The following is a 20734-nucleotide window of genomic DNA, read 5'->3' on the forward strand; positions in this document are numbered from 1 at the left end:
GAGTCAGAGTACCCCTGCGGAGTGATGCTCTGCAAGTAAGCCCGGTTCATCAGCAGCTCGGTGGGTTCCAAGTGCCCTTTCTCGCGCGCCTCGCGCTCCGCCGCTTCCCGCTCCTCCGCCTCCCGCTTGCAGTAGGAATACCTGTGATTCATGTGCTGCGAGTAGGAGCCCGAGTGTGAGAAGCGCTTGCCGCATTTATCGCACTGATAGGGCTTCTCGCCTGAGTGAAGCCTCGAGTGCTCGATAAGGTGGTGCTTGTGTTTAAACGCTTTCTTACAAATCTGACACTGATGTGGTCTTTTTCCTGGGAGAGAGAACAAGATTACAGGGTGATTAGTGTCTGTGCGGGAAGTCTCTTGCCAAGAATTCTGTAAACGTGTCCAGACGGAGGCAGAAGGGAGTCTGCGAACGGCTGAAAGATCAACACACCTCAAATCTCATCGAGGGAGAGTTAGGGACATGCGTTTTCATCTCAAGATTTGGTGCTCTAATGCTTGCTTCTGGGTGCAATACAGCTAATAAGCAAGAAGAAACTCCAAAGCTACTAAAGGAAAAAAATCTCAGAAATGAAGCTTTCAATTGCTAATTGCCTCATTAAAAACTCTGGAAAATGTCCTACTGAACAAGAAATTTCTCGTGCCGTTCGTTAGCACGTGGTTTTCAGGTAATTCTTTTCTGTACATTTTGAAAAGAAGGACTTGTATAAAAGTGATCAAGAAGGCATCACCGCTGGCATTGCCAGTTGTATATCTTCTGCTTGTTACCTCATAAATGGGTGCTTTGGAAATAGGCTTTACGGCTCAAACAGGAGCAAATTGCCAAGTCAGGCAGAAGCAGGAATAGAGGAAAGATGATGTTAAGAATGTCTTATCAGCCAAATGCTTCTAAGAATACAAATTAGAGAAGAAATCATTCGAAAACACAAAGTAGAAAGATGGATGTCATGGAGGCTGAACTAACCCCAAAGAGTGTTTTCCCTCTAAAGTTTTCCGTGAGATGTCAGCCACTTGTTGAGTGTTAAAATACTCTTCAGCTAGAGAATGCTGTATTTCCTTTGGCATTCCAGGCAGTTTCTAACCAGTGTTTGGAACTTGAAACTGGTGCCAAGCCTAAACACATCTGGTTGATTCCAGGCCACAAATAGCACTGGAATGCCTTCAACACCTTCCATAGCTGCCATACTTAAAAGTTTATTTCCAAAATAGAACTACAAAAAAAAAAAATTTGATCAGACTGATGCTCCAGAATTAAAGTCAGAAATGTGTCATGGAGAGCAGTATGTCTCATCATAACATACATGAAGCTATGTGCTTATATGTCCTAATACAAACCTGAATTTCAGCAAATTGAAAACCAGCATTAGTAGATTCAACATCATTTTCATTTGCTAAGTGACATTAAGATTAGGAAACGATTCTACACGCCTCAGGTATTCAGTTATATGGTGATACATAATCTCAATTAGTAATCAAATATCTTTAATAATGCTATTGAATGCCTCTGGGGCATGCTACTATTTAGAAAATGCTATAGGATGCTATATGTTATTTCATCAATGATCTTTATCTTACTGTAACGTCCAATATAAATTAAGTGATAAGACATGGTAAAGCACAACATTAGAGTAGGAAGAAGTGATTTACCTGTAAGAGGAAAAATCAGAAAGGTAGCTGTTGGTGGCTACTCATTGCTATTGCGAATAAAGAGATTCAAGTAATCTGCTTCAAGGCAGTTTATAGTCTGAAGAAAAAAAGTGTAATTCAAACCACACAAGAACCACTCCTTAACTTTTGGAAAAGTTGTTTTAAATGAAGTAAACTAGATAACAGAGAAGAAAATTTCGATAAAGTGCCAAGAGTTTGGAAATATAGTGTGCTTTTCCATTTCACAAGACCACCGGGTGGGAAGCTAATTTAAAAGGAAGCAGAAGTGCATTTGGGAAAAAGACAGGTTTTGCCTTCCAGAAAAATCTCAAGTCGCTGTATAGGAATTTGTTCTCTCTTGTGTGTACTTGGACCTTTAAAAAAATGTTATCAGGAGCTAGGATAAGATGTTTCTGACAGTGGCAGTTCATTCACAGAGGCAGGGTGGTGCAGTGCTAGATAGGGAAGATGGGTTCTAGAGTGATTGCCTGGGTTCAAACCCATCTTTTATGACCAGCTGTGCAGTCTCAGGCATGTTAACCTCTCCAGGGATCAGGGTCTTTGTCAGTAAAAGGGAAATTATTTGGGGACGTAACTTGTAGACTGGGCATAAGGAGTAAGGGAGGCAATGTAGGTAAAGTGTTTAGCACAAGGATTGCACATAGTAAGCACTCGATGAATGTTTCATATTTTTATTTGTATTTATGAATACATGTTCAATAATTTCCCAAGTCGTAAGCAAGATGCATGTATCAGGAGCAGAGTACATGGATGAAATGAATCTGAATGGAGAGAAGAGGAATTGCAGATAAAAACTTTCCTGGTTCTTTAGTTGCTACAGCACACGTGGGCAGAACTGTCCTACCACCTCCCTAAATGTCTCAGCAGCTCGAGAGCACAAAAATGTCTATCAGTTAGGTAACTACGTGGATCAGCGTGTGAATAATTTTGAATGAACATCACAGTTGATGTGGCTTTCTCTTTTCCAAAGGAACAAAACACAGAGCAGCGTCCCGAGAGAGAAGGAGCATTCTCAAGGACAAGTTCAAGGCCTGTTAGAAATGCCTGGGGGATGCCCACTGACCTGCAGTCTAAGATACAGATATTTGATGGCTACTGGCAATTGATTTTCAGGGAATTCCTTTGATAATAAATAATATGCTTATATTGAAATACATTAATTCTACACTATGAACTGACAACCTAAAAGAATAAAATGTTCAGCTATTATGTCATACAAAGGACAGAACTGGCGAGCAGGAGTGTTGACCTATACCTTGCACTAAATATTCTACTCATCTCCAGAAATTTCACTGGTAAGCATTTAATAAATTCAATTTAAGTAGGAACTTACTTGGTCATGTATCTCTTTTTAACTTGTTTGATCGGTTTACCTGATTCAAATCAAGATGTCCTGGAATTAAATTTCCACATGAACAAGATTCAGAAAAAAACATCCAAACTGATACTGAGTGAGTCAAAACATTTTCAGGGTAAGATTTTTTCTCTAATATCAAGATTCATGATTCACCTGACAGCTAGAATGATAACTGAAGTTAATAAATGAAAGGTTTGTGGTATGAAAAATATTACCACGTAACTGAGAAACAAAATTGGCTGGTAATTTATTTGAAACTCTGACTTCACTCAAAAGTAGAAACATTTTTATTACTTTTCTAAATAAAGTGGGTTTAAGAGCACCTACTGCAATGTCTCAATAGAGAAAGTACTCAATAAATGTCAGATTTAAATTTTAGTGGAATATAAGTGAGTGCTTTACAGTGCCTAACAGGAGTTTCAGATTTTTCATTTCACAGTCCTTGTTTGTGACAATTAATCCTATTGAAATCAACATTTATGTAGTGTTTCCTTCCTCTGTCCCAGTCCCAGTTCCCAGGAAAAGCAAGCAATCAATGAGTTATTGGTAAGGAGAATTAAGCATTGTATCTTTGGTGTCTGCCTAGGAAATAAATTAAACAGACCGAGGTAAAAGAGCACAGGATCTCGAGAATAAGTAGCTCATAATTTCCTTCTGAATTTAAACTATTCTATATGTTAAATTGTAGACAGATGTAACAAACACACTTTATCAATGACACATTCGTAATCAACACATAATCAAATGACCATTCAACTTCATTTCCCAGCCTTAGAATCAATCAACCCAAAGATTGTTCTCACTTATAATTTTCATATTAACACATTCTCAAAGTATTACTAATGCTTAATATAAACAAATAAAAAGGCTTGTGGGGCCCAATTAGGGAAGGAAAATGAACTAAATTTCCACATATATCGTACTGATAGAAAATTCATGAAGAACTTCACTTTGATGGAGCCTAGTAACTGACAGTAGTAATGTCATGAGATATTTGGTCAGGAGACCAAAAAGTTAACACACTGGAAACTTGACAAGCTGGGAAGCCAACAGGAGGATAATTAATCACATGTTTAGAGAAACCATTGGATGGTTAGCATCTTGTTGCTAGGCAATGTTTCTAGGCAGCTGATCTTCTCACATCTTAAAGGACCAGAATATTTTATCTTTTTTTAGTACAGTATATTTTTCAAATTGATTGTCAACTTTGGGGTCTCTTAACTATCTATACACCTTGAAGTTTATGGACTAATTTATAAAAAATAAAGATACTGACTGGATGTCAATAGGTATGACAGCCCTCACTAAAATAAAAGTTTTACACTCACCATGTAGTAAATGGTAGAGTTTGCATATGGTCATATAATAAAACCAATCAGAGAGGGAAAGATGCCTTCAATGATGTGCCTATAGTAGTTGAATAATGAATACAAAATATATTTGAGGTTGATTAAGATATTAAAGTAAATTTAGTTATGAAAATATCTTTAATCTATAACACATAAATAGGACTTGGTAATAAAGAAAACATCTATTGATATCTATCATACAAGACAAATGTCAGGGGGTTCCCTGGTGGCAGAGTGGTTAAGAATCCACCTGCCAATGCAGGGGACGCAGGTTCGAGCCCTAGTCCGGGAGGATCCCACATGCCACAGAGCAACTAAGCGTGTGTGCCACAACTACTGAGCCTGCACTTTAGAGCCCGCGAGCCACAACTACTGAAGCCTGCGTGCCTAGAGCCCGTGCTCCGCGACAGGCGAAGCCACCGCAATGAGAAGCCTGCGCACCGCAACGAAGAGTAGTCCCCGCTTGCCGCAACCAGAGAAAGCCTGCGCACGGCAACAAAGACCCAACGCAGCCAAAAATAAAAACAAATAAATTTAAAAAAAAGACAAAAGTAAGAAAATTGTGACGTTTCAAACATTGAATTTTATCATACAAGTGTAAAAACTATTGGGATTTGCTATTCAAATTAGGTTGCTTTTAAAGTATCATTAGTTGAACTTTTGAAATCATAGCAATTAGTATCAGACAATTGAAGAAAAAGAAGACTGGGTTGGTTGGAATAAGAGCATTGTTATTAATCAACCTTGTTCTTTTTACAAATACCCTTAACACTTAACATTGTAGGACTCACCCAACTTTCCCTGACCCTCAGGTGACTGTGGTCACTGTACTGCCTCTCTCACATGCCCAGTGAGGAATAAGGGACAGTGATCAGTACAAAGGCTTCCCAAGGATGGTTTTCAGTCACTAAAAAGGGTGCTACGTATTTAGACAGTCAAACTGTGACAGGAGGTATTCACATTCCCTTTTCTTCTTTTTTCTTGTTCTTTTTGCCTCTTCATTACTTTTCCCCAAAGAGCATTAATGTTAGGGTAATTTTTTCCTCTATATTAAAAACATTTTTTCAAGGCTCATTTTATTTTATTTTTTGGCTGTGCTGCGAGGTATGTGGAATCCTAGTGCCCTGACCAGGGATCGAACCCACGCCCCCTGCATTGGAAGGGCGGAGTCTTAATCACTGGACCGCCAGGGAAGTCCCTATATTAAAATGTTTGATACTAGACATCTTGGTTAAAATGAGAATTTTCCTATAATTTCCGCCCATCAGTATTTTGGTTGTGATCCTACATTCTTTCTTTTCCCACTTAGGGCCAGTACAGCATGCCAAATTTCTACTGGAGAAAAGCTGGAGATGGGTTAAGAACAGGGATGAAGCCGAGTTACTCTGCGGTTAAGGGTGGAAGGAGGGGGAGGGAGGGAACACAGGCGTAGCTCCAGCACGCAGTTGCAGATCAGATCTTGGATTGTGGGAACTAATATTGCTTCACCTTATGGCACTTCAGCTTTCTTTTGAATAATTAACCCATTACTTCTCTCCTTATGGGGAAGAATCAGGCTGCTATCTTGTCAATGCTTCCTAATGAGGAATGCATGAATTGGAAAGAAACTATTTAAATTTAGAAAGTTGTATTTTAGTCTTCCAAATATTAGTAATTTCAGTAGCTCATTTGGCCTATTATCCACTTTATGCCTTTTCTTTCACAGTCCTAACACTTTTAGTTTATTCAAAACATGGCCAATTTATGAAAACCAAACAGAATCACCCCCAAATCGTGGCTTCCTTGATGTTTCGATGATGAAACGAATACAGCATTGACTGAATTTTTTATTGTTAAATTTTTCCATATACAGGTTCATCACAGCTTAAGAATTTGAAGATATTTTCAATAGCTGGCTTGTGTCATGTCATTCCATTGCGCTGGCCATTTAAATATATCTTTGACATGATTTGTGAATTTGGTGTAAGACTAACTCAAAAAATATAAGACAAGCACACTGATAAACACATGAATGATCCAATAAACAGGCAACGAAAAAGTCCTACTGAGCTAGGCAAAAGCATTATTTCTTCCTTGTTGAAGGTATCAGCATATGTTACATCTTATGTTGCACAAGTGTACTCATTAAATATTATGAAATGTACAGCAGGCCGGGAAGCTCTAACTAGCTAGTCAAAGTCACTCATACCTGTGTGTTCATATTTATGTCGCAGAAGGGAACTGCTTTTCTGGAATGTCTTGTCACATAAGTCACATGCATACATGCCACTCTCTGTCTTCTTGATCTTCTTTCGAGACAGACAGGAGTCGGAGTCTGTCATGTCATCTAGGCCTGACATGTAGTCTTGTGCTCCATCAAGCAATTCTCCCTGTGATATAATCACATAGTTCAACACAGTTGCTTCTCTTTGTGTTTGTACCAAACAACTTCGCATCGGCTGACATTTGGAGAACCTCAGAGGTGCTCGCGACGAATCGATCTAGTTTTTAAAAACTATTACTTTCCACAAACAATATATGAGGTTTCACATTTCAACAAAGATATAAACCTTCGCTGCCCTAGGTGGTAGAGCTTGCTGTTTTTCAGGGATAGAAAATGGTCAACTCTGAAGGTGATAAAAACATAAACTCCCCCAAATTCCTGAATTTTCTTCCTATCAGGAAATATCTGTGAGTGAGAATTAAACATCAGAATTTGTGTATTTTCCAGTGTGCTTAACTTTAGGAATGATCTGTAGCTGTGGAAACCCCATTTTAATTGAATTTTATATTTAGGTACAAAATGTTATTATTATGCAATCTATTTAAATGTATGTCTACCAACTAAAGGCCTCAAGCTATATTTTTATATTTAATTTTCTAATTTGAAATAGGGAATATTAATAACACTTTTTTATCAATGTTCTATCTATGTTAAAACAGCCTTCAGCACTGAGCAATAATGAATGTGGATCAGTAAATTATTAAATTTCTTGATATTTATTTTGTCTTGATCCAAAGGAGTGCAAACTTGCATGATAACATACATTTCCATTTGCTAGCCCACAGTTCGGTTTTCTTAGACTACGTTTGCACTAATTAATACTAGAGGAGATTAAATAGGCTTAAATACATTTACAACGAGGGCAGATGTACTGTAAATTGGAATACCGGAACAGCTGTTACAGAGGTGCACTGCTACTTACGCTCCTATTTTGCAAACAGGGATTATACTCCATGATGTTAGAACATACCTGCTTTTGTATTTGAAAAACCATAAATTATTTACTAGCTTGAAACCTACAAAAGAAATCATGTGGAATGTACAAAATATTTTAAAAATGCTCCTCCAAATAAACTATAAAATGAAGTGAACATCAAATTTATACATGCATTATTGCAAATTGTGAGCGTCTCTAAAAGTATGTGACTGTCATAAATGTTAACTGTTAGCATCTATGTAAATCCTACCAAATATTCATATCAATGTATAATTCTGAAAGCAGATGGATCAATCCAAATAAATCTCAAAAATAAATATTAAGTTCTTTATCTTTCTTAAGGCAAAAGTGCTTACGTAGCACAGTGTTCCACTGTTTCTCCATTTATTTGTGTAGCTCACTCAGTTTTAGATTCAAGTTCAAACCCACTCTTCTATTTCTGCTGAGAACATGGCACTAGATTTTTTCACTAAGATTTTTTTCCTACATACACATAAACGATATAATTTTCACCTCCTCTCTTTCAAGCAAAAAGATATGTCTCATTACCTGGAATCCTGGTTTTCGCTGGTACTTTCTCCTTTGCTGCATATCAGCAAAAGTAGCTGCTCCAGTTGGGTAAGTATAGGCCATATGTGGTAGAAAGCTCATCTGATCCAGTCCTGGGTATGGTCGTAGCCCAGGGATACTAGTCTGGACTGGTGGCATGAAAGTGGCAGGAGGAAATGCACTTTGTGGAGGAAGAGCTGTGTATAGAGGTTTGGCACTAAATGGGTTCATGCCGAACACTGGGTTAGCGCTTTTGTTGTCCAGATTATTTGAATTTGAAAACTCCTTCTTGATAAACGTCAAGTTCAGAGGCTCATCTGAGTTTTCAGATGACGAAGAAACACTGTTATGGTCTAAATTTATGCTGCCAACTTTTGTTTTGTTCTTTGTGGCTATAATACTTTTGGGTTCTTTCATCTGTTTTGGTAATGACAAGTCCAAAGGCTCAGCCTGGAGCTCCTCAGAAGAGAAGCTGTTTGGAGTGTAAGAACTACTGTGGGAGTTTTTAGAAGATGTGGAGGAAAGATTTAAGGGAGAAGGAGTATTACTCCTTGAGTGGTCCAATTTTTCAACTGGTTTAATGTTGGTAAAATGGGAAGGTTTTGTTAGCCTGAGAGGAGGATCACAATTCGTAACACTGTTGTGGAGTTCTGCTATAGATGGCGACGTTATGGAGTCCATAGGTTTTACGGGAGACCTGGGTAATAAAGAGTCTTTTGTGGGAGGATTACTGTTGGGGGCTAACGGCTTGGAGTTCCTTTCCAGTGATGGTGACCTGGAATTTGAGTACTGGTAGACTTTTCGTTGCTCAAACCATTCCTTCACAAATTCCTGAGGAAGGCCCACAGCAATAGAAATTTTCAGCAGTTCATCAGAGTTGGGCTCCATGTTCATAGCATAATATGCTTTAAGTACAGACATGTGGTCCTTGTATGGGTTAATGGGGCTTGTCATTCCTTTCTCAGAAAGTACAGATGACAAGAGGAGGGCTTTATTATCAACAAAAACTCCGGCTTTGTTGGGGACTATGTTTTCATGGGGTTGTAGGACTGCCTTGATCTCTTCATTCATCTTACAAAGGTAACGTTCATGCTGATGCAAAGGAATGGGGCCAGGAAAACTTTCTTTACAGAACTGGCAGGAGAATGGAGTGGATATGTTGTGGTTCTCAATCATTTTGTCATCAGTGACCAAATCTATTAAAGTACGTAGCTTCTCTTTCTTTATGTTACTGATCTGTCTCCTTGAGTCAGTAGTCAAGCTCTGGAGGCAAGCTTTGGCTTCATTGACTTTTTCTAACGTGTAGTCGATAATACTTTTAGTGGCACCATTATGACTCACTACTGGAAGACCTACGGGTGGAATATTAGGAGAAGTAACTCCTTGTTCCTCAGGTTGAGAGCATGGATCCTTCATGTGATAACCTTTCAACTTGGAAATTTCTTCAGCCTTGCAGTCCATTTTTTGCCTGGAAACTGTGTTGTCCACAATCTGTAGAACCTTTTGTACCTCGCTTAAATTACTATTCATTGTGTGAAATCCAAGTAAAGGGGCTTCCATCCCTACACCTAAGTGCTGCATTGGGCTCTGAGCAGACGGATGAACTCCTAAAGGGCTGGTGGCTCCAAGGGCACCATTCATAAAGGGACTAGTGCCACTAAACCCGTGTGTGGCCATAAGAACTTTATTATAGTCATTGAAGTCTAGTGGTTCTGTTTTAATTTTAAGTAAGCCTGTTGGTTCAGACATACTAAGTGGTTTTCCATTCTCCAATTTGTTTCTTAACTGGGTAATGGCTGAATTAGTAGGAGAAGAAGAAACAGAATTAGGGGAAGAACCCGTCTTGATATTGTTTCTCATCCGGCCATTTACAGAGATTAAGCCAATACATTTCTTGCTGCTGATGTGTGAACTGTAGGAACCAGAGTGGGAGAAACGTTTCTTGCAGTTGGGGCACTCGTACGGTTTTTCACCTAAAATGACAATTAAAATTGACGTTACATTTTTTTTGATTGGGTAACTATTGCAGTTGTCTACCAAGGCAAGAATCTGTGCAACCAAAGGAAAGGAACACAATGGGGCACCTCTATGTTCTTGGTGGTTAGATTAGAATTATGTGGCTATCACTGTTTCAGGGCTTTATCTACCCTGGAAGGACATAATTCAAGATGTTAGCAGTGGAAGGTGAGGGCTATCTGTGCCTTTTTCAGCCAAGATCCCAAATCTGGTCTTGCCATCGGCGGCCTCCTATTTAAACAGAGTGTCAGATTAATGTGTGGTCAATAGCACAATAAAGATGTCACAGTATTCAAAGGGAAGTGTAGCCATGGCTTTAATCAACTCTGTGAAGATTCCATTGACTCTACCAATCCAACTAGTCCTTTGAATAGCATCCAATTTGGTAATAAAATGCTTGGCAGAGCTATCAAAATAGTTATAAAGAAGAAATCTCAGTGGTAGGTTGTTGTTCTGTAATATACAGCTCTCAGGAATCAAGGAACACTTATCATACAAAAGCTCTTTTCCAAAATTCTCCCACATTCTTCTTTCAAGGTTGGGTATCAAAAATGAATATCCTTCAGAATTTGCCAGCTGAGTTTCTTCAGGTCAAAACATTTAATCTGTAGAAGAGTTTTTAAAAGGACAAAAAGGAGCCTCTAGATTTCACAATAAATCAAAGCATTTGCAATTTTCAAGAAGTATAAGCACTCCTCTTCTTATTAGTAGCGCTACTGGTGGTACCATAAGTCTTATGATGACAAAGCAGGTGCACATAGCTTATGACATAAATGGGTGGATCCAAAAAACTACATACAGGATTGTGTAAATTTGACACAATCTTTAACAATGCCCCTAATGAAACAAAATGCAAATGTAAGCACCAGCCCCTCTGTTACTCACCACTGTGAATTCGCAGGTGTTCTTTCAGATGGTGTTTATATTTGAAGGCCTTGCCGCACTCTGTGCATTTGAACTTGCGATTACCTGCTCCTTGGGTCAGCATTTGGTGCTATAAAAGGAGGAAGACTGACATCAGTTTTGTGCAGGAGGAACAAAGGAAATTTGTTACAAATATTTTTAAAAGGCCTCTATTTTCAGACAGGCCAAAAGGTTTGAGTGCATGTTTATTTATTTGCCCAGTCTTTCAGAGTTGCAATAAAAGTGATAATGTTGGCAATAAAATTGGAACAAATAAAAAAAAAAGTGCTTTCACATGCGCATCCAACACTTGCTTTAGGATTATCTCTGTAGTCTCTTTTCCAGAATGTTTCTTTGAGTCGTTACAGATGAGAAAGCATCATTGCAAAGATGTTTGTGGTTCTCTGTGTTTACTGCAAATTCTAAAATCTGAAGATTCCCTATTGGAATGCAACTGTTTTGTCAAGGAAAAAAATTAATATTATCCTCAAAATCCTAAATAGTCTACCAAAAAAACTCCCCACACAAATAACTCATTTGATCATATTTTCTGTATTGAGGTAAAAGTATATCTTATAATGAAGCAATACCAATTTTAAAGAAGGAAAAAAAGCCCCACACACATAAATTTAAAAATCCTTGACTATAACTATTTCATTACATGATAAGCATGTTTAAATACCCCAATTCACTGTGCTAGTAGCAAATATAAACTCTGTTTTTCCTGAGATGTTGCATGTAAGATCTGATTCATTATCAAATGTAACAGACAACATCTTGGGTTAGAGCTGCTTGAGCAGTTTTATCACAGGCCAGTAGGAAAGACTTCACCGACTTGTCATTTTCCTTTTTAGTAGTGTGCTAGGGAGTAGGGATGAAAAAGACAAAAAGTTTGCTGAAAAGACAAGTTAAAAGCAGCAAAGATATAATCAAACACAGCTGACCTTTTTGAACAAGGGAACAAAAGCACTGTGACTTAGAATTCTGAAAAAAAAAAAAGAAAAAAGAAAAGAAAGAAATACAGTCATCCACTCTGGATGCTCAAGGTAGGAGGCCAGCCTTTTTCAAGCAGCAATGACACAAAAGCCTTTTGCAAAAAGACAGCACAGAAACGGTATGACAACTGCTAGGGTGTGCTGAATCTTCCCACATTCCTAGTGAGACAGATGGTGTTACATGGGACACAGGGAGGTTTGTTCAAACAGCAGCAACCTTCAAAGATCAAGCAGAGCCCAGCCCGCCGAGCGCCATTGAGGGACCAGCGCTCATATGTTGCTGAGTTGCATAAACAAACAGCAACAGCTGCTTTGTCTCCCCCCACAGTCCTCAGAGGACTACTATAAACTTTAGTTGTGCCACTGTTAATATGATACAATCATTTTAATTTACTAATTGTAAATGCCATGAGCAAATGAGGGGACTTTTCAACACCAAAGCTACCATTCATAATGCGCCAACACAATCACACTTCTGCATGTGAAATTTAAAGCAGTTATGCTAGATAAATATCTAGGCTTGGTTTTTTTTCCTAGAGTTTTTGTGCATATAAGCAAGGGGAGAGAAACTGTTACATAAGTATAACTATGCAAGCATAGTTTTTATAACTGAACTTGGAAAAACATTCAGGTGACAAGTTCAATCAGATATAAATGAAATGATTTACATGAGCTGTTTTCTTAAAATAGTAAAATTCCATAATATAGCATCATCGCCATTGCTGGATCATGTTTGCTTATTCTCATTTTCCTCATTCAAAGAAAATAAAGCCCATAAGAAAGAAACATGAGCATTTTAGACAATATCCTGTTCGATAATTTTAAAAACAGATATGGTGTCAAGGTTTACGGGTGATTCCAGATCTGTTGGGCCAGTTATTGGGACTTAAGGCACACCATTTCTGTTACCATATGAACACCTCATAATATCAACCTGCAGTCAATTCTCCCAGGAGGACAGAAAGAGCAGTTTTGCTAAAACATTTAAGGGACGCTATGAATCAATCCTATTCAATCATTTTAAGGATTTAAGATGCTATGCTGTTTAAGACAGAGTTTTTATTTTTAACACAAGTAAGCCAAAAGAGGCAGAGCAATTTTAACATTTAGTAACAAACATGCATATCAGAAAGGGATCATTTTTATTGCATATCCAACATTTTAGTATTAATCCAGTTTATTTTATATAGATATGCATATATATTAGAGGCTTTTTGATTTTCTTTAAAACACTTAATGAAATTTCATAAACTAGGAGCAGCTTGTAAAAATAGTCTAAGTAATTGAAGACGTTATGTGACAGATGAAAACAATGCACACTTCTTTTACTATGACTTAGATCTCATATGAAAAAAAATCTAAGCAAAACTAGGTGAAAAATGGAATTAAAATTGCTGAGATGTTTAATAATGTATAATTAAAATGCTACAATTTCAGTCACTTTTTGTGGAACATAAAAATGAAACTAAAGTGCAAATAAAATTTCTAAATTAGAAATTAACACACTCATTCGATCGTGAACATAAGACTATTAAATCATATTAGAAGAGACCATCAAAAAATCATTTAGACCTCAATTAAAGCTATTACCATTAAAAGATCTGCATCTTCAAAATGCCATGAAAAATTAATAATGATTGCCAATCAAAGCAATATCGTTTCTCTAAGGGGTTATTATAGAAAGAAATCACTTAAAACCAACCCCCCACCTGATCTGTCCCTGGCTTGTGCGTCACCATATGCCGCTCGAGCTGGGTGCGGTAGGCAAACGTGTAGCTACACAGAGGGCAGGAAAAGTTCTCTTCATTCTTCTCGTGGCGGTACTTGATGTGCTCCTTCAGTGATGTCAAGCGCTTGTAGCCCCGGTCGCAGTAGGGGCAGGTCAGCAGTTGGGCAAAAGCATCTGGAGTTCCAGGTGGCAGGTCTGTAGCCGAGAGACGAGAGGGAGAGAAGCAGGCCAAAAGGTCAGTAAATCAATGGCAGCTAATGGGCTGACTGCCCGGGATGGTATGACAGGAATCACTGCAATCTGCTCCACGAGAGTGCCACAGGCGCACGCGGCCTCCACGCACACCAGTCCCCTTGCACACCCAGGGCAGACTTGTCGAAATCAGCTCACACTGCGCTGGAAAATTAATTAATTACTGGAGCATTTGGGGGGAAATTTAAACAGCTGATAAATGAGGAGATTCTCTTTAGGTGACTGACAGTTCGTAGTAAACCTTTAGTCACATATGACTCAGGGAGTCATGGGGTGATGGAGCTTTTCAGGTGTCGGTAAAGAAGAACAAAGGTTAGGGTCAGTATCTCTAAAGTTTTTTGTTTTCCTCAAAAGTGAAATATTTTGGAAAGATAGGAATCAATGTAGATATTTTTATCTCTTAGAAATAGGCTCTAATTGTTCTGGTTCTTTATTGGATGTACAGATGACACAAATTTGCTGACAAAAAAAATTTCACAATACCCTAAAATTACAGTTCTAATCTTTGCTCATGAAATTCCATGCCTCTGCAGCTGTTCTTCAAATTTTAAGGTAAACACCCAGGCATGTAGTGCATTTGTAATTGTAACAGCTGCAGAGGTCAGCGTCGTGGCTAAAAATGAATTACAGCCTCACCATTTTCTTCCTGCCCATTGGCCTCTGGCGTGCCAAGGCGAGACAGCTCCTCAGGGGCTTCTGGGTAAATGATGGCTGTGTCACTGCGCTGAAGGTACTCTTCGATGCTGACTGCATGGCCATCGCGTTCCTCCAGTTTTCTTTTGGCAAAGTATTCCTCAAAGTCTGATGTGCAATTTGCATTCTTAACTGAAATGGTAAAAAGGAGAAGAAATGTCTTTTCAGGGCCTTCTTCCTAGGAGCCTCGGTCTGCCTGCATCATTGTTAGTAAGACACATAGACTTGCAAAAAGATTACAAATACCTAGTTTATTTGTAGGATGTGTTGCAGATGACCAGTTATTGATTGAATGCTTATTCTCATAATATATGCAAAAAAAGAGGACACTTTGCTTTAAGTTAAATAAGCATATTTTATTTTCCTCTTCTTGGAATACTAGTCTGCATGCTTCACAAAGAATCAAAGAAATTTTTTAATGTTTTTCAGGGAAAACTTAAAAAAAAACAGAACTATATTCTCAGATCCATAAACATGAGAGATAACATGAACTCAAAGCTACTTTAGTAGTCTATATAAAACTTCCTTTTCTTTTAAGCAAGGTATAATTGATGTTTTATAGTCCACTACACTTAATGTTCCTAACCACGTATACATCCTGTTGCTAAATATAAGCTTTTAACCCTCCAGCCTCTGAACATCACAGACCACCAGGACTACCCAGTCCGAGAGAGATGAGAAAGGATGGATATTCCTAGAGAGATAATAATGGGACTTTGTTAAAAAATCAGGGAATGTGGGAGTTTATCTTTCCTTAAAATTTCAATGTTTAGCTCAGTATTTTAAAGCTGCTGAAAATAAAATAAAGCTCACACTGATAGAAATAAAAAAGTAACAGACGGAGTTAAGAAACTGGCTATGCTGCAGTGTGATTTCGATATGATTTTTAACTTTTGTAATTATGACTCTATTCCCATGACATGAATGATAGTTGTAAATCAACTTTAGCAACTCTTGTCCCAAGATTGTATATTAGAAACCACTATAGCTATGTTTCTGAAATAAGTTGTGGCTTTAAACATCCTAAGTAGAAACTTATGCATAAGACAGTGTTGGGAAAGTGGCTGCCACATTATTGTCTACCAGAAGTAAGTGAAGAAAAGTCTTTTGCTAGTACAATTAATGTTGGGGCCCTACTTTCATAGTTTTTGAGAACAGTTAACCTTGATTCCACTATATTCTTCATCTCACCTTCTCTGTCATAAAAGATATTATAGTACTTGCCATCCTAATTCTCCCTGGCAATTTGTGGCAGGGTGTTGTTCAAGCAAGCCAGTCAATTTTTATTTTGGGCTTTCACTGTTATGAACTGTTATGAGAAGAACAGAAAGTGGAACCCTCCGTTAATCAACAAGTATTTACTGAATGCCTGGTATGAGATAGGCATCATGCCTTGTTTTGATAAGCAAAAAACAGATCCAGCCTCATTCTTTAGGAAGCCATGAGAATGATCAATACAATGGATATTGTCTCAAAAAGTAGATATAATATGACAAACTCAAATAAGTGTTATGAAAGAAAGTTGTACGGTTGTATTGCAGAAGTAACAGGGGGACCTGACGGGGACCTGATGGAGTGTGGAAGATCAGGAAAGCCTTAACTGAGAAGCACGAAGTTAACTAACTTTAGAAGCTGGGGTACAGCAGTGGTGACTAGAAAGAAAATGGAGCATTTCGGGATCTGAAAGGACATTGTTAGAGTGTGGAGAGAAAGGGGAGCAGCATGATGCAAGTGTGAAGAGGAAGGTAGGGACTAGACCCTGCAGCGTGTGCTAGCCCTGTTAAGGATTTGAGTTTTCTTCTAAGAGAAACAGGAAGCCATTGAAGGGTATTAAGCAGAGAGGATGGTTGGATGAAATTATAGATTACCTGCATTTTAATATGACAACTCTGGCTACAGTATGCTAGGGAATGCAGGAAGAGAAAAGTAGATTCTGGGAAACCAGTTAGGAGTCTCTTGCCATTGATTAGGTGAAAGATAAAAGTTAAAGAATTGGTGATGGAGACTATAAGAAGTGGCTGGATTTGAGAGATACTTAAAAAGTAAGATTGCTAGATTTGGAGAAAGATTGGGTGAGCCAAGGAGGGAAAGGCTAAGACCCTCCCTTAGGTTCAGGCTTTTTGAATTTGATGGATGGTAAGGGACATTCACCACACCAGGAAGCACGGGAATTCTAAAAAGATTCGAAAATATGAATGAATACATTGGATCAAATAAAATAAAGCTGGGGAGCATTACACTTTGTAGACTATTAAACTAAGTGCTAACTCTCTGAATACCGTGATCTCAAGCTTTTCTCTTTTGCCACTTCAACTTCTGTTAATTTTAACAAGAGCAATGGTCTGATTCCAAGATCTGTACTTCCTTCAAATGTAGGTTTGGAATGTGGAATAGTGGATTAAGATTTTATATCTTGAAATTTTGCTTAAGTCTTTTCTTTGAAGAATATGGACATTGATTAGGATCACTTTCCCTCTGGTCTGTTCATGTTGTCATGAATGTTTTCCAAAGGATACTTACTGGTGGTGATTGTGATGGTGTCATTTAACTTGCGCCATTAAGTCACTATGGGGTATGAAGGAATTGCCAGCTTGCACAAAATATTTGTTCATCATTTTGGATCATCAAAATGACTTCAGTTCTATCAAAAGTCACCTTTTGTTTTAAGCGCAAGAAAAGATAAAGGGGACAAAACATGTGGGTCCAAGATGGACCTTTTATGAACAACCTGACTGATCTGACCAGGGACTGACTTCTTTTTCAGCACTGTGGCAGCAGAAAGTAAGGTAATAGCAACTTTCTAAATCCAGATCTACTTGAACATTGTCAAATGTTTAAGACACAATTTATTTAAGTTTTTCAAGAACACTGTCCCACTTGAAGATCCTGAGTGTAATCTAGTAAACATGGATGGATGTACATTTAATATCATGCTAATTTTATCTTGATATTTCAGCAAGTATCTGAATTATCTGGCTATCTTTGCATGAATTTTCATTTGCATATGAATGTTTCCATCAGAAATGTAATCAAATGCAAATTCAATTGGATTTGCATTAATAACCTTTCCACTTAAAAGGGAGGAAAATTCTGATTTTTCTGGATAGGCAAACTAAATTGCATCTAGATACACTATTGGTATTTGGAGAAGCAATTCACTCGCTAGATCAGATCTGGCCATACTAGATTTCTATGTCAAGTGTGATAGGGACAAAAGATATCAAATCATGTGCTCTCATTAAGGATCATCTTTGTGGCCTGAGCATCGAATATATTGCCTAGAAATTAGTAGGCACTCAAGAATCATTTATGGAATGAATGTGGAATAAATTATGTCCTTAACACTGATCTTGGTGCAGAAGTCTTCTAGTAAAAGGAAGCATAAGACAAGACACCTACAGTTGAGCTAGGAACTCAGACCTACTATTCAAGTAACTGTAGAACAATTACATGATAAACTGTGTATTCGTGATCATAAATACTTGCAAGAGTTTTGATAGGGCTCAGATGAGTATTCAGAAAGGGTTTCATGAAGAAACCCAATCATTTAAATTTATTTGCTCTATCAAGATTTTTTTAATGTGGTATAGATATGCTATTAGTTATATATCTCAATATCTATAGTCACTTAAGTGGGCTAGAATCTAGCCTTCTATGAACTAGGTATGACCATCATAGATATAATGTGTTTTTCCCTGGTGTTGCTATGGATACTAGCAATATATGGTTTTTTCTGCCCAGTACCATGACATTCTCCTTTGCCTGGGATGGCTCCCCACTGTCCCTGTTGCCAAACCTTATGGTACCCAAGGCAGCTGCCATGTTGTTGCATGATCCTGCTCCCCTAGTTACAGTGGATTAATCTGCACCTGAACTGAAGCAATCTTAGCCCTCCATCCTCCAGGTCAAACCATTGACTGGTCCAGTGGTAGCCAATTAATCCAACTGAGTTCAGTCAATCCCTTCCCCATGATTTTAGAACATGGTTCCAAAGAGATCACCAAGGCAGATTTATTTTTTCCAAGTGACTGCAGCTATAAGATGTAGAATGAAAGAATTGATAAATCCCATGTAGAATAAGAAGATTTATGAAGAGAGAAAATGAGCAGATATACAGAGAAAAGCAGAGACAAAACGGCAAGTCCTGACAGTACTTTTCAAGCTACACTTGTTCCTGAGGCCAAGCAGCACCTGCATCCTTCCAGAGAGCAGAAAAATTCCCTTTTCTACTTTAGGCTATGTTGTATCTCAATCTCCTAGACTCCAAATTGCCCTGTTACAATTCTAGAACAAATGATGGAATTAAATTTTTATTACTCTCAAAATTGTTGGGAAGGATAATGTTTGGATTCTATTTGGAAGTCTGCATTTTTTGGTTTTTACAAAGATTTTGTAATACTGTATAGTGGACTCAGAGATGAGGTAGAAAATTTGCTAGAAAGTTATAAAATTCCTCACTGCATTTTTCTAATGTAAAATAAACCTTCTTTTCTTTTTTTTTTTTTTTTTTCCTGTCTTTCTCTTCACTCCTTGGTATCCTTGGAAGAATTGCCAAAACACACTGACAACGTATATTTGCATGGTATTTATGATCAAACGATAGCAAAAATTCACAAGAAACCTCAAATAATGTCTTCCCATACCTTCTCCAGAGATTTTGCATTTAGTCCTAAAATTTACCCTAGTGTCTTGCAAATATCTCAACCTTCCCTAAGGTCAGGTAAACTTTCCTCTACCCAAAAACAGAACTTCATTAATTAAAAATGTTTCCTCATAGCCAAGTGTATTTTAATATTGTTAGGGTAAATTTCTAGGTCCCTTAAGTCAGAACAGCCTCAAATTTCTTGTAAATATGTTGGTTATGCTTACTAATTAATAATACTTTCATATATACCCTTATCTCTATCTTAGATATTGATATTTTTGGATAGATAATGATGAATATCAATATGGACTGACTTTTCAAGTTATTGCCTAAAAACAAGCAATGTTAATATCTTTAAAGAAAACCTCTAAATAAAAGAGTTATATTGGTCTTCAAATCAGTCAACTGCTGCTCTCCCCATAATTGACTTCTTTTAGGTATTTCTCAAAGATTCTTAATACTTTTACAAGTAGTTATATTATGATGAGGCCTTGATACTTATTGCTTCTCTTTTTCTGTTTCCTTCTCTTTACTTTTATTCCCTCACCATTTATTTTCTTTACTTTTTACAAGCATGTGTTCATGTAGGAAGACAGGTGCTCTATTAACACTGGTCTATTACCCAGCATGTTTTTAACATTCACTTAAAAATTAAAGAAATATATTTGAATATTATGCTAAGCCATTTTAATAAACATCAACATGAATAAATAATTCTTTTGGAAAAGAAAATATCTTGGAGGGTCTAGAAGAGCTGAAGTAAGTATATGTAAAAAACTGAGTAGAATCATTCATCCGTCCCTTTGTTTAATAACTGTTTATTGAGTGCCTACTAGTACCAGAGAATGTACTTGGGGACGAGGACACAAAGATATTGACTGAGAATTGTTTTCCTGCTTCTATGATTCTCATATTTAGAGACAAGTACATAAAATGGTTGTTATGCTGCAGTATACAGACATATAGATACATGTATATCAGGGTAATATAAATACATATATACACAGAGAGTCACACACAGAGACACACACACTTCCTCAGTCTAACATCGAAATTATGCATTTATCATATCATCTGCTTTTACTCACTTCAAATGTCAAGGCAAAGGGACCTGAAATCTACGTAACTGTATTCATCATCTTTTTGAAAACGTCTCTTTCTCAACAACATTTTAGATGGTAAGAAAACACAGAAAATTATTTTTAATTTATTCATTTGTATTAAAATTTTTCGTTTAAAGAAAGCTCATATTCAGCATTTGTTGAGGTATATAAATCCTCATGGCCACTTTGTTTAAAGTTGACTAATTAATGTAATATAGGCATTTTATCATTAAAAATGCACGTGTGCCTTTCTGTAGAAGGCTTCTGAAATACATACTG

General features: G+C 37.5%; 1 protein-coding gene across 4 annotated transcripts in view; it reads right to left on the reverse strand.

Moving 5' to 3' along the window:
• The window catches only part of ZEB2 (zinc finger E-box binding homeobox 2), a 130073-nt gene that overhangs the window by 1820 nt on the left and 107519 nt on the right, over positions 1 to 20734 (reverse strand). For 3 of the 4 annotated variants that reach the window (XM_060107378.1, XM_060107377.1, XM_060107376.1), the window contains 6 exons: positions 14651 to 14839; positions 13743 to 13957; positions 11021 to 11129; positions 8120 to 10092; positions 6559 to 6739; positions 1 to 304 (listed from right to left, as the gene is read on the reverse strand). The exon at positions 1 to 304 is cut by the window's left edge. In XM_060107378.1, the coding sequence (XP_059963361.1) occupies positions 1 to 304; positions 6559 to 6739; positions 8120 to 10092; positions 11021 to 11129; positions 13743 to 13957; positions 14651 to 14839 (2971 nt within the window). The remainder of the gene's footprint in view (positions 305 to 6558; positions 6740 to 8119; positions 10093 to 11020; positions 11130 to 13742; positions 13958 to 14650; positions 14840 to 20734) is intronic. The other variant, XM_060107379.1, reaches the window with a different exon arrangement.

This window comes from Mesoplodon densirostris, chromosome 8 (assembly GCF_025265405.1).
Source record: "Mesoplodon densirostris isolate mMesDen1 chromosome 8, mMesDen1 primary haplotype, whole genome shotgun sequence".
NCBI lineage: Eukaryota > Metazoa > Chordata > Mammalia > Artiodactyla > Ziphiidae > Mesoplodon > Mesoplodon densirostris.